Genomic DNA, 13501 nt, shown 5'->3' with positions numbered 1-13501 from the left:
GGAAAAAAAAAAAAAAAAAGCAGAGAGCTCAGGGAGAGAGGGAGGGAGGGAGGGAGGGAGGGTGTGGGAAGGGGGGAGAGGAGCGGAGGGGAGAGGAGAGGAGAGCAGAGGACAGAAACGCTCGCTCTCAGGGCCTGGCCCGGTTCCAGGGGAGCTGTGCTGCAGAGCTGAAATGAAGCCCTTGGCGGGACTCCAGGTCTCGGAGAACAAAGATGGAGCTTCTCGTGTTGGCGGCGCGGCCCGCCTGGCATCCTGTACGCCTTTCCCAGCATGCCCTGCGCTGGCGCCGTGCCAAGCCCTCCCCGCCCCCCCCCCCCGCCATCCCTTCCTCCCTCCCTCCCTCCCTCCAGGCTGCAGGGAGGATTTGAATGAAAGAGGGAGAAAGACTTGTCTTGTTTTTCTCTCTCGTCTCCTTGCCCTGCTCCAGTGACATCACCTCTCCTGCCTACACACACACTACACACACACACACTCACACACACACACACCTACACACACACACACACACACACACACAAATACACACTCGCACAAGCACACAAATACACACTGGCACAAGCACACACACACACACAAGTACACACACACAGAAATACACACTTGCACAAGCAGAAATACACACACAAATACACACTTGCACAAGCACAAACACACACACACACAAATACACACACACACTTGCACAAGCACAAATACACTCTCTCTTACATGCACACACACACTCAAAAACTCATACACACATACACACCCACTCTCAGACACACACTTAAAGACACTCTTCTCTAACTCTCTCTCACACACATACACCCACACACACACACACTGTTATTTTAGCCCTTTCCTGCTTCCATTTTGTAATTATCATCAGCAGCTGTTGTATCATGTTAGAGCTATGCGTGCATGTCTGTACTGAACACCACAAATGGCATCCAGGAAATTCTGCAAAGCCTTTCCAGCTAATATTCTGGTGCAGAGTATTTCTTGGGAATCTCTTCTGCTCCTTTTCTGTTTTTTGTTTTTTGTTGCTATTGCTGGTAAATTATACCCCCCTCCAGTCATGGAATCTGTGTTTTTAAACTGAGCCTGACAGAGATTAAATGCCTACATTAACAGGAACATATATATATTTTTTGTTTTACTTTTCGGCAAAATTGACTGCATTTTTATACCATGTTGACCCACTTTTTTTTTCTGGAGTCGGGTACTGGTTGTAAACGCGCAGATTTGCAGCGTGAAAGTGGGTGTCAGAGAGAGAGAGAGAGAGAGAGAGAGAGAGAGAGGAGAGAGAGAGAGAGAGAGGAGGAGAGAGAGAGAGAGAGAGAGAGAGAGAGAGAGAGAGAGACGTTTGTAGCGTTTCTCACTCGCAGTCAGCTGTGGTCACTTTCGATTGGCCGAGAAGTTGCGCAACATCAGCAGTGCCGCTTCTAATATTTTTGCGAAGGGAGTCAGAGGTCTGCGTCTCTCAAAAACCGAAAGTACGAAGGAACAGGAAGTGATTTAGCGATTTACAGTGCGCTCACTCAGCCAGACCGAGAAAATGTACAATGTGCAATACTGTTGCTGAATACTGTGATGATGATATGACATAAAAATGAAACGGTACATCATTAATACATTATTGTTTATTTTATTTTATTTTATTTTATTGAACAAATTGCACATAAACAGCCAATCAATTTAACTGAACATCAATTTAAATCAACACTATTCAATGCAGTTCAAGCATTCTTTTGCAATATGTTTATCTCCCATGTTCATGTCTCAGCGGTAAACTTGTGATTTTACAGTGCAGCCCTAGCAGTGGCTTTTTACCAAACGTGCTAAATCATTACTTCTCTTGTGCCAACGAGCTTTGAACATTAACAACAACAAAAAACTTAAGACACTACAAACTCTGTCTCTCTCTCACACACACACACACACACACACACACACACATCACAAACACACACAAAACAGATGAGATGTGTAACAGCTCAGGAAAGGAAACGGTTAGACAGGAAGTGACCTGAGCAATACTTCGAAGGGGGGGGGGGGTTGGGGGTTGGCATTGGCTGTAAACAGGATGTGGCGTGTCACTTGGGGTACCCTGATAAGACGTATCCATGGTAACGCCTTCCTGTGACAGACGCAGACCCTCAAAAAAAAAAAGACGAAAGTTGAGACCGGAAGAAATGTGATTATTGCCACCGTTTTAGTCACGGCCCAGCTTGCTTATGAGTTATTGTTTTGGTTTTGGTTTTCGCTCACAGCAGTTTCCTTAGCTCAGCACTGTGCAACTCGGGTTGATCCATATAATGAGACTCTTACGTTTAATCCTGTTGACATAAACAACCAGAAAAATGGTCAACGGTTCTCTCCGCGTGTTGTGCGTCAGGCGGACTCCCGAAAAAGGTCACCTTGACACGGATCAGGCCCCTGACACACTGACAGGTCCCCACACGGAGAGTTTAACGCCAGGCAAACATCTTTATCCACCGAGGACCCGACCAGCCTGCAGCGCTGCGCCCTGCAGCTCCACGGAGCGAGGGGGCGTGTTCGGTGCTGCGAGCAGGGGTTTTGATTGACACCTGTCAATCAGCAGGAACACGCAGTCAGATGCGTCGACGCAGATTCCGCGTGGAACAAACTGCAGTGCGAGGATTCTCTCCATTTACAAAAAAACAAAAACACATTTAGAATGGCATTCGCTGCTTAGCAACATATTAACTTGCTCTCAATAAAAACTGCACAAAAATGGCAAGCTTTGCAGAGGGATTTATGGACTTAGTAATTTAGTGGAAAGGGATTGTTTTCCATCAAACAAGTAACCAGGTGACTTGCTATATTTACTGTAGTTTCACTTTTTTCAGTGCACCAATTTTTTTTTTTTCATCAAATGAACTGATTATAGCATGACAAGACACTGAGGTCTGTAAGATGCTGAGTCAGCAAATTTGAGGTCCAGACGCTGTATTTTTTGGGGGGCATGGGGAATCTTACCGAAAACTCTGGTGGTACCCCCTCCTCCTACGGCGATGCACTTTGGGGGAACTTTTTCAGTGCCAACCGCACACGCAGAGATTATCCCCGGGGATTTGGGTAGGACGATGACCCGGCCTGTGTCTCCGGGGAACATGAAAGAGAGGGCTGCCAGAGTAACCTCATAAGCTCTCCTAAAAAACTAATCAGCACCCCACATGGCCGGGGTGGGGCGGCCTGACCTTTGACCCAACACAGGTCTCAATTTCCAGGGATGTGAGGGGGGGGGGGTGTGTGTGCAGCCTGCTGGTTGCCAGGTTACATGGATAATCTGCAGGTTGCTACCAGCAGGAATAAGCCACGTGATTTTCAAGGGGGAAGGGGGGGGGGGGGGGTTGCTTAGGGGCATGTTTGTTTTTCCTCCACTTGAAAAACAGGGCAACAGTCGTGAGGCAAAGGAGGGAGGGATGTTCCGTTCTTCATCAGCAGCTTACAGGACAGTCTCAGACAGAATGGAGGGCTACCTGGCGCAGGTACGAGGGCAGCCTGTAGCCTCGTGGCTGAGGTACACACGACTGGGACCTGGAAGGTTGGCGGAATCCCCCGTGTGACCCTTTCTAAGGTGTGAGGTCACAGTGTTCTGAACTGAACATTCTAATGCTTACGTAACAATCGCTGCGGTTCTAGAATTCCAGCCCCTGTCACATGACTCACTAATATAGTGTGGTATCATGAATGCATTAAAATTAAGTGGGAGTTTTTTTTTTTGGCAGACGTGAACCCCATTAGTCTCATTGTGTTATTATATCATTGTCCCCCCATTCCACACACTATAAAAATAGCTCCACTGCGATCCTAACAGGCCAACCCTTTCATATACAGTGCAGATGTCTCCTGTTTGATGTCACGCAAAATGCCCAGATGTCCAATCAGACGGTCAATGGTGGGGTGAGGGGGCGGGTCTTAGGGAGAGAACACGTCCTACAACAGGGATCATCAAATCTGGACCTTGAATCCAAATCCGGCCCTGGATTTATTTTCTCCCTGGTAAATAACTGAACAATTAGTGCTACTGATTGGCCAACATGTCTTCACACCTGTTACGGCAGGGAGGACAGAGGAACCAGAAGCAGACACAGGGGTGTGGGAAATGGCAAGTTTACTCGCAGGTGATGGGGTAGACAGAGCGTAGTCACAAAACAAGCCAAGGTCAAAAACCAGGGGGTCAGTCAAACAATGCAGAGGTACAGATATCCACAACAACGAAAGAAGAGTCCAGGGAAGCAGGCAGGGGTCAAAACCGGAAATCCAATAAACAGGGGCAAGGACTCAGGAACAAGGGCAAGGATACAGGAACAAGGGCTCAGGAACAAGGGGGCTAGAACTGGGGGAAGGAATAAAGGGCTCGGGAACAAAAACAGGACAAGACGAACGAACAGCGTGCAACTGAAAAGGACAGGTATAAATACACAGGGAAATGAGACAAACTAGGCGGGGCATGGGAGTGAGGGCGGTCTAACAAATAAACATCAGGTGAGACACATGAAAGGGTAATAGGACAATAACGAGGGGGAAACGAAAACGCGGACTGGATTTACAAAGACACACATGTAATACAAACGGCTCCGGACTAGAGAGTAGACAATTGCAGAGAATCAGGAGATGCAGAGATAAGGAGAGACAGGTGCGAATACTTCGTGGAACTAAGCAAGTAATCAGTGATAGAATAGGGAGGCAGAGTTACAGAACAGAATTGAAACTGGAGATGCGTTAGTAAGTTAGTTAAGTGATTTAAATTACAAATACCCAAAACTAGTGAATGTTAGTTTGTTAGTTTGACATACATATTAGTGTGTTAGTATAATTAGTACTGTACAAATTCTATGTTAGTTTGGATTAGTATATTAGTGCTATGTACAAACATGAAATGGAGAGAAAGCAGGAAGTAAGGAATGCAAGATTGGAAGGAAGGTTGAACCCCAGAACTACCGTAAACACCCGAATAGTGGGGCACGCAGACAAGGGAGTGACTGGGCTAGTAAACATTCAGACTCAGACATCACAGAGGAAGATGAGTGCAAACTAATGACTATAAACAACACCAGACATAAATATGAGAAATAATAAATAACAAGAATAACAATAATAAACAATGATAAACTAACAGACAGAACACAGGATCAAAACAACACCTGACTCCCAGGTAAAGAGGGTGGGTGGGAAAACCAGCCGTTCTTGGCCCTCAAGGACCTTGTTTTAAAGGTCACCAGGGTTTAGTAATCCCAAAGTCTGACGTCCACAATCAGTCACGACCAGGGGAAAAGGTCTCTCTCTCTCTCTCTCTCTCTCTCTCTCTCTCTCCCTCTCTCTCTCTCTCTCTCTCCCTCTCTCTCTCTCTCTCTCTCTCTCTCTCTCTCTCTTTCCGATAATGATGGCTTTTTGACCCTGGTAGTGGAGTGAAACATTCACGTTGAACACAAGGCTCTTATCTCAACGATACATCAACACCATGCATTTTTGATCCCAGTCTAAATATGTTTGTTTTAACAGACCAATCCAAATATCTGTTATTCAGTTAATTCATGCAACTGTAAAAGGACTGTATTGCGATCATACTTTTTTTCCCAGTGACATTCTCTGGCATCAAAGGTCTGCTCGTAAAAAACAGGCGTTCCGCTTTTTCCATAAATGTGTCTCCCGAAGTGCCATTTGCCTAAACACTCACCTGAGGCAAAGCATCATACAAAACCAAACCCATTCGCTCTTCCCTCGATTTTGCCGCCTCTAGCTGTATCAAAACAAGGGGAATGCAGACGGTGATTATAGTCTTTTCACCTCTTGTGCACCACAAGGAAAGACGTTATCATCAGCCATCGTAGCTCTGAACGTCTCCCGCTGAAACGCGCAGGGGGAGGGGGGCGTCTCGTGACACAGCAGACGCGCACAGCAACGGGGGCGCGCCTGTCAGTGAAACACTAGCCTCGGGGTTTTTTTTTCGGTCTTGTGGGTTGTGTCGATTCCATTTCAGTTCACAGGCAACGCAATGAACTGAAATTCGCACAAAAGCTTACGAGGAACCCATGATAGCCCATACTACCACACAAGACCGGCAGACATGCTATTCACAAAGACTGTCAATTAACAACACGTTGAGCTTTTCAACTTAAAATACGACTTGCCTATGTCAAGTATTATGAATAATAACAATAATAATAATAATTGTTGTTGTTGTTATTGTGATTATTGTTATTAGCAGTATTATTCACTGACAGCCATCGCTGCACAAATAGTAGCCCGGAGCGAGATAAAAGAGCGATTCATCTAAACAGAAACGCAGCCGCTTTTGTCTGCACGAAGAACGTTCTTTTGTCTGTTGCAATTCGAAGCTGAAACCGTGATGTCAGCACTGGATTCTTACAGACACGCTCACTGATACAGACCCATGTGGCGGATGCATTGTGCAGTAGCCTGCGGGGTGAGTCAGGGCTGCAAAATACTGTTGACTCCACAAAAGTTTAAATGCAAAGACGGGTTAAATGAGATCTACATTGCATCAGCAATACAAACAATATTATCACTTCTCACCATAAGCATCGTTTACCAATGCATTTTTACTTTATGCATTTAAAATAAATACAACATATTTCATTTGCTTACAACGTTTCGTACTGCGCAAAGGCGTGTTTGAATATTACACAGCGCATATAGTATTTTCTACTGGAAGATGAAGTGAATAACTACGGCGATGGTATTTATTCTGCGTTTGCAAGGCAATGGTCTGTTTTCGGTCGTCTGTCAAGCAACAGCCGTACGCTGACGCGCATGTCCGTGTTCTCTGGCCGGGGGCCAGAGAGATTTAGCGTGTTGTTCAACGGATGGGCGAGGTAAGCTGGTACGTGACTAAACATACTTCCTCTTTCAGACGTCGTCAGATGGGTTTGCAAAAACAAATCCTGCTTTGTGTCTGCAGATTTTAGACGCATTGCCTCACCCAGGGAGCCGAAACCTCCGTGGCCAGTTTGTAATATGGCCGACTAATCAGTTTGAAAACACGTAACTGTTACATTACCGTTGGTATTTTTTCACTCGTCAAAAATGAAAGTAAAAATGCAATATACCAAACTGTCAACACGCTTAAAACTTTAAATTAGCCATATTTTTTTTACGAATCGATCAAACTGGCTTCCGTTGTTTCGTCCAGTAACAACAAAATTAGTGATTTATTCGCTCGCTACTTATAAACATCCTGGCAAACACAAATTAGGCTGCCTTAAAATAGTTGGTCGTTTCTAATTATCGTTTGATATTTTCTCTCGGCTTCACGCTGTTGGGAATAACGTTACAGTAGCCCACTTGCAAGCTAGCTACTACTGGTAATAATAGCGAGTCTAAAAATACATGTTTACAACTGAGCAAGCATATTCCACCCCGTTAAATATTAGGGGTATTCGTGGCTATACATTACTGCGATGGGATCAGCCCACTCGCTGAAATTGAAAACAGTGCCGTTGACTGGCCTGCTTGCAGCAACTAGTCTGGAGAGATTTACGGGAGCACGGTTAGCACATCTGCGCCCGTGTGGTTTAAAAACAGCCAGACCTGTTGCTATCTTTTGATTTGGAAATCCCCTCCGTGTCGCTACAGAGAACCCGAATGCAAACTGTATTTCATTGCTCCTGAGTTTCAGAACTTCAGTCATATTTAGCTGCGTTGTGACAATGGTCTGAAGCCGAATGTAGCCTATTTGTTGTGAAACAGGAGCGGGGCTATTCGTAGTTTGTTAAATATAATGTAGCCTACTTATTTGCTTTGATTTCCTTTGCTTAAAACAGGCTACTTTAACGTTAGTTTGAATAACGACTTCCCACAGCCATTCCGCGTATCTCATAAAAACATGTGCAAATATTACATTTTTATCACTCGTCATTGCACAGCTGATACCACTCAGCCGAAGTGTCAAAGTATGAAAACAGCACACTTATGTAACAATTAATGGTCTAGCTTAACATGACTGTACAAAGCATAATCTTATTTGAAATCTGAACGATCCCGACAGACAGCAATTCATATTAAAAAATCTATATTCTCGACAACCTTCCACGGTTTAAAATTTTTTTTTAAATGTAGCTCCAATATTTTTGAAGTGTATAAAATAAACTAAAAGCCCCACGTTGTACCTCCCTGTTAATGTGGAGGAGAGAGAGAGAGAGGGGGGGGGGGGAGAAAGCACGCTATTTGCCTTGGTAACATGAGCTGTTTTAGCATGGTTGGCTGAGGGCTGTAAACTTTGTGACGCAGCGGTGGCATTCTTACTGGAATGTGGATCTGCTAAATGGGGCTCGGAGTGCCAATTACATACAGTCACCAAGTGAGCATGCGCGAAGTCGTCGGGAACTGGAGAACATTGGTGACGCCACGCGCAGAGTCTGGTTGCTTAAAGGGCATTAACGCGTTGTTGACCGGTGGAACGATTTCATCGACACGAAGTTTCTGGTTTCTTTTTTTAACCGATGGAAACAATTTATGTTTTACACGGTAAACCCGTCTGGGTTTGAGAATTATTAGGCAATATCTGTTATCCAAAAACTGGGATTCATATTAGCTATGTTGTCTGAATGATCGGATCTAGTTAGCCTACTACCTATACGCCTTGGGAAAAATAAATATGTGCGGTTGTTTTACACAGTTAAATATAACTTGCGTAACAGTTTCCTTATGTAGTGAAAGCCAAACAGATTTCTTTTAAATAAATATGCGCACTAAGACAGTAGGCTATTCTAATTTGCTAACGACTCCTAATGTCGATGCTGTAGATATATAAACACAATCACACAAAGAAGAATAATGGCATTATTGCAGCCCTCTTTTTTTGTGCTATATTTGCCTTTTCTTCTGCCTCGGTCCGGAGTAAGCAGTTGTATATATTCCTGGCACCCGTTCAATTGATTTTTTTGAAAAAGGGGGCAGATACGGCGAGAGGGCGCATGCGCAAGAGGGGGGTTGTCGAAGAATCAAGTAAATAGAACTGGAGCTGCGAGCACAAGTTTAGTGTCGGCGATGACGTCACCGCTGCACATTGAGCTCTCGGCGTAGTAGTGGGAGATAGATAGAGGTGCACGGTTGTAAAGTACACACTGCCATGAACTTCTGTTTGTAACTTAATTGTTGTTGCTGCCGTCGGGAGGGAAAATACAGCAAAAAACTTTTTTTTCTGTGCCTGTTTTTTTTTTTTTACTTAAAGAATACAATCACATCGTTGGTGGGCATTTGGGAGAAGTTCTATTTTCCAGACTTTTTTTTCGGCGAGAGCGATGTCGTCCGCGGCGGTTGCTGCTTCGAGAAGGCAGTCATGTTATTTATGTGACTTGCCACGCATGCCGTGGGCTATGATTTGGGATTTTACCGAGCCCGTCTGTCGAGGATGTGTCAACTATGAAGGAGCCGACCGTATCGAGTTTGTGATTGAGACTGCCCGGCAATTAAAACGGGCTCACGGCTTCCAGGAGGGTAGATCTCCGGGGCCAGGGAAACCGCAGCTCTCGGGTAAAGAGATTCAGTCGATGAACCACACGCCTGGGGATCCTGGTTCTCGGCCACCACAGCCCCTGGATCGCTATCCTCTCACCTCCGACAGACCGCCGAGGCTAGGTCCCGAGTATCAGCCGGGGAGGCAGGCGAACGGCATTCCTGTTCCGAACGGATTTCCAAAACCAGACGACCCTCCGGAGCTCAACCGTCAGAGCCCCAATCCTCGCAGGACGGTTCCCCCAAACTTAGTGCCTTTGGTTAACGGGAGCCTGGCCCCCGTGCACGCACTCAACGGCAGACCCGCACAGATGGGAATTCCCGGCGCGTTGACGGCGCAGGGCGCCGGCGAGCTCAGCGGCAAGCGGCCGGATGATATGAAGGACAAGCACGGTTTGTCGGAGCTCAACGACGGCCACAAGCGGGCTGACGAGTGGATGAACAAGGGGAAAACGGTCAGGGACTTAATGGCGCTGCACACTTTCGACAGCAGGTACAAGAAAGAGCACACGGCCATGCAGCAGAGAGTGATGGGATACGAGCCCAGCGCCACAATCTCCAAATCAGGTAAAGAAAATTCATAGACGTGTGGCTATAAGTAAACAGGAGACAGGGGTGTCAGTCTTCCACCATGAGTCAGCCAACTGCTGCTTCTGCAAAGAAAAAATTTGCAAGGGGCAACTTCTGTTTATTTTGTCTTTGGTAACGTAGATTTGAATGCATTTGCATTGTTTTTTTTTGTAGTTTTGATTGATTTAAAGCAAAAACTATTTTAAAAAATCAATTTTGGCAAAAAAACAAAACATTTTGGCATTTGTGAATGGTCTGTTCGGTTCGTCACCGGTGCTCACATAACTCGTGTGCACTTGCCCCGCTCGCATTGTTAGTCACCGCGGATGAAGTGTTTCTGCAAAACCAGCGTAATGTGAAGTCATCGCCAAGTTACGCGTGGAGTAATCCCGCGTTTCTCCCTGAGCGGTGCAGTTTTTTTTTTTTTCGGTGGCGCATAAAAACGCACTGAGCTTACATGTTGCTTTAACCCTCTTAAACCCCCCCTTTCCCTCCCTCCCTCTACCCCCCCCCCCCCACCCCCAGAAAGAGGCAAGCACCCCAGCAGGAGCATGAAGAGAAAAGCGTCTCCGGAACCCGACATGGAGGTCGCCCCGGCCAAGATGAACGGCGAGGGGGGCGGGGGGCTCCAGCCCTGGCTGCCCCCCCCTGCGGAGGTCCTGAAGATGCCCCAGGGCGGCGGCGGAGGAGGAGGAGGAGGAGGAGGGGGGGGCGTGCCCCCGCCGAACTTCCCCACGCCGCCCTCCACCATCTCCCCGCACCCGCGCTCGTCCCCGGCGGGCGAGGCGGCGCAGAACGGCCAGTCGCCGATGGCGGCGCTCATCATGGCCGCCGACAACGCCGGGGGCAACAGCTCGCCGAAGGACGCCGTGCAGGTGCACTCCACCACGCGGCGGAACAGCAGCAGCCCGCTGTCGCCCGCCTCGCTGGGCCAGCGCCGGCCGCCGCACCGCGAGGGCGGGCTGGTGGGCGGCCCCCACGTCCCCGGCCTGGACCAGGGGCCCCCGCAGAGCATGCCGGACTCCTCGGTGCCCGGCAGCGTCCCGCTGTGCTGCACGCTCTGCCACGAGCGGCTGGAGGACACGCACTTCGTCCAGTGCCCCTCCGTGCCCTCGCACAAGTTCTGCTTCCCCTGCTCCCGGGAGAGCATCAAGCAGCAGGGCGCCACGGGCGAGGTGTACTGCCCCAGCGGGGAGAAGTGCCCCCTGGTGGGGTCCAACGTGCCCTGGGCCTTCATGCAGGGCGAGATCGCCACCATCCTGGCGGGGGACGTGAAAGTAAAAAAGGAGAGAGACCCTTAATTTTACTTTCTTCCTTTTTAAACAAACAAAAAAAACAAAAACCTATATATACATATAAATTACACGCATACCATCCAAAACAAACGAATAATAAAAGAACTGAAACGGACTTGTACATATTTGGACGGAAGGGAAGTATACACTTCGTAAAAAAAACAAAACAAAAACAAAACAAAAAAAAAAAACATGGCTGTATAATTTTTGATTTTTGAATACATTGTGTTTCTATATTTTTGAAGATAAAGGTCTGTACTCATCATAATGGACTACTTTTTTTCCTCCTTTTTTTGTTGATGTTAAAAAAGGCAAAAATTTATCAATGTACTTTTAGGTCTGGTGGCAGTCCCTGTTATACATAGAATGTGACTAATGCTACTCTACGAGCACTTGGCAAAACTGAAAAATGCTTCTAGCTGTACTTGTTATGCACTTGTTTAAAAAAAAAAAAGAAAAAAATTGCCAAATACAATTTCTGACCTTGTAATAATAACTTAGTGTCTGTGATTGCTTATTTATCGCCTGTGGTCGGTGTGGTGGTCGAGGAGCCATGCTCTGGTGCTTAATCGCGGTGGTGGCGGGTGATGCAGGTTGGTTTGGCGTGGGACTGCGAGCTTGGGGAGAGTTGTCGGGCGTGAACGGTAAAGCGAGCAGGGGTCAGCGCTGACCTTGAGGTGTCGACACTTAGCATGCGCCGCTAACAGATCAGCTTGCGCGTGAAGGTCATTCGTCATGACATCAGTCATTGTGTAATGCACAATTATTATTATTTTTCCCCTCTTAAGCGTTTTACATTCTAGAACCTGAAGTGGCGGTTTTGGGGGTGGCGGGGGGAGCGGGGTGGGAGAGGTGGTTCACGCAAACGGGCTTAAATCCACGCTGTGGCTCCACAGGTCCCGTCTGTTTCCAGTTCTGCCCCTGATAGTTTCGGTCGTGTAACAGCTTTGTGAATGCACTCTGTGTGCCATACAAAACATTCGAGGGCTTAATTGTTTTTGTGAAGAAACGCTGAATGGGTTTGCCCATGCTGTGTATTAAGTAGGTTATGGACACCTCCCTCCCCCCCTCCCTGTACTTGGCTTTGGCTGTCTCTTATCAGGTTACCACTTTAGTCAGTCATAACCACGGGGCACGTAGAATGATGAAATAGTTCTCAATCTCTGTTTCCAGGTAAGAGGTTTGAGTCAGAGATGGGTGGAGTAATTTAAACAGTCAGTCATTCCGTGCTTTCTTTTTCCCGACCAGCTTTGGAAAAAAAAAAAAGAAAAAAAAGAAAAGTTGTTTGGAGAGCTGATCAGCCATGTTAAAGCTTTTAACCCTTTCCCATCAAGCCGACTACATTTGCAAGGGAAGGGTTTGCGACATTTAGGAATTCTGAATGGAATGCGTTGTTAATAATGTAGCAACAGACAGGGTCATAGAATAGTTTCATAATCCCACCACCGATTTTGTTTTTATTAGTTATGACTAGCACTGCAGTTTTTTAAGCCAGAACCGCACAGCCAAACCAACCATAAATTTAAGGATTTTAGCTCCCCCCCCAAAAAAAAATAATAAATAAATAAATAAAACGGCCCCTTTTGCAAACCATAAAAGCGAAAGATACAAGGCAAACAAAGATTACTTTGCAAAAACACTGCGGGGTGAGTGACGCAGTTGTGAAAGCCAGTGTCCCTGGATATAAAAATAAGCTTACTTCAGCTGACTTCTAATGGATGTCACTGACAATGAGATGCAGAGTAAGGTTTTTATTTTAATAAACCAGCAATTTTGAGCCTCTGATGTAGGCTGGGTGTTTTTGATGAAGCATTTTCATGGGAAATAAAAAGGTACAAAGAGTCAACACATGCAGTTATTTTAAATATTTATTTCTGGTTTGGAAAAAATAAGATAAAAATACCAGTTTATGTGTAGATGCAGATAAAATAAAAATAATTAGGTAAAGGATTTTGTGGAACATTTTAGGCGACACAGCAGACTAATGCCACTTCTAATAATTCCGTTTCTTCAGTTCAGTCTGAACTATTCATTAAAAAAAAAAAAAAAAAAAAAAAACTGAGTTAGTTCCCAAACGTGTTTAAGAGGAGTAGTTTCACCGATTCGGCCTGTTTCAGATTAGAGGCACTTTACACTTTGTACAGATATAT

The 13501-nt window shown here is 46.1% G+C and overlaps 1 protein-coding gene across 1 annotated transcript; it reads left to right on the top strand.

The window, feature by feature from the left end:
• Positions 1–8342: 8342 nt before the first annotated feature.
• LOC133121696 (interferon regulatory factor 2-binding protein 2-B-like) lies at positions 8343–11847 on the top strand. The gene is made up of 2 exons (XM_061231085.1): positions 8343–10053; positions 10582–11847. The coding sequence occupies exons 1-2, from the start codon at positions 9273–9275 to the stop codon at positions 11355–11357; spliced, it is 1557 nt and encodes a 518-aa protein (XP_061087069.1). The 5' UTR covers positions 8343–9272; the 3' UTR covers positions 11358–11847.
• The last annotated feature ends 1654 nt before the right edge of the window (positions 11848–13501 follow it).

This window comes from Conger conger, chromosome 2 (genome assembly GCF_963514075.1).
Source record: "Conger conger chromosome 2, fConCon1.1, whole genome shotgun sequence".
NCBI lineage: Eukaryota > Metazoa > Chordata > Actinopteri > Anguilliformes > Congridae > Conger > Conger conger.
The sequence above is the reverse complement of the archived record's forward strand: the minus strand, read 5'-3'. Positions and strand labels throughout refer to the sequence as shown.

Excerpts from the sequence above, each read along its gene's own strand:
- LOC133121696 (XM_061231085.1), top strand. The coding sequence starts at position 9,273 with ATGTCGTCCGCGGCGGTTGCTGCTTCGAGAAGGCAGTCATGTTATTTA. Across the intron at positions 10,054-10,581 it reads CGCCACAATCTCCAAATCAG|AAAGAGGCAAGCACCCCAGC; the intron begins GTAAAGAAAATT and ends CCCCACCCCCAG.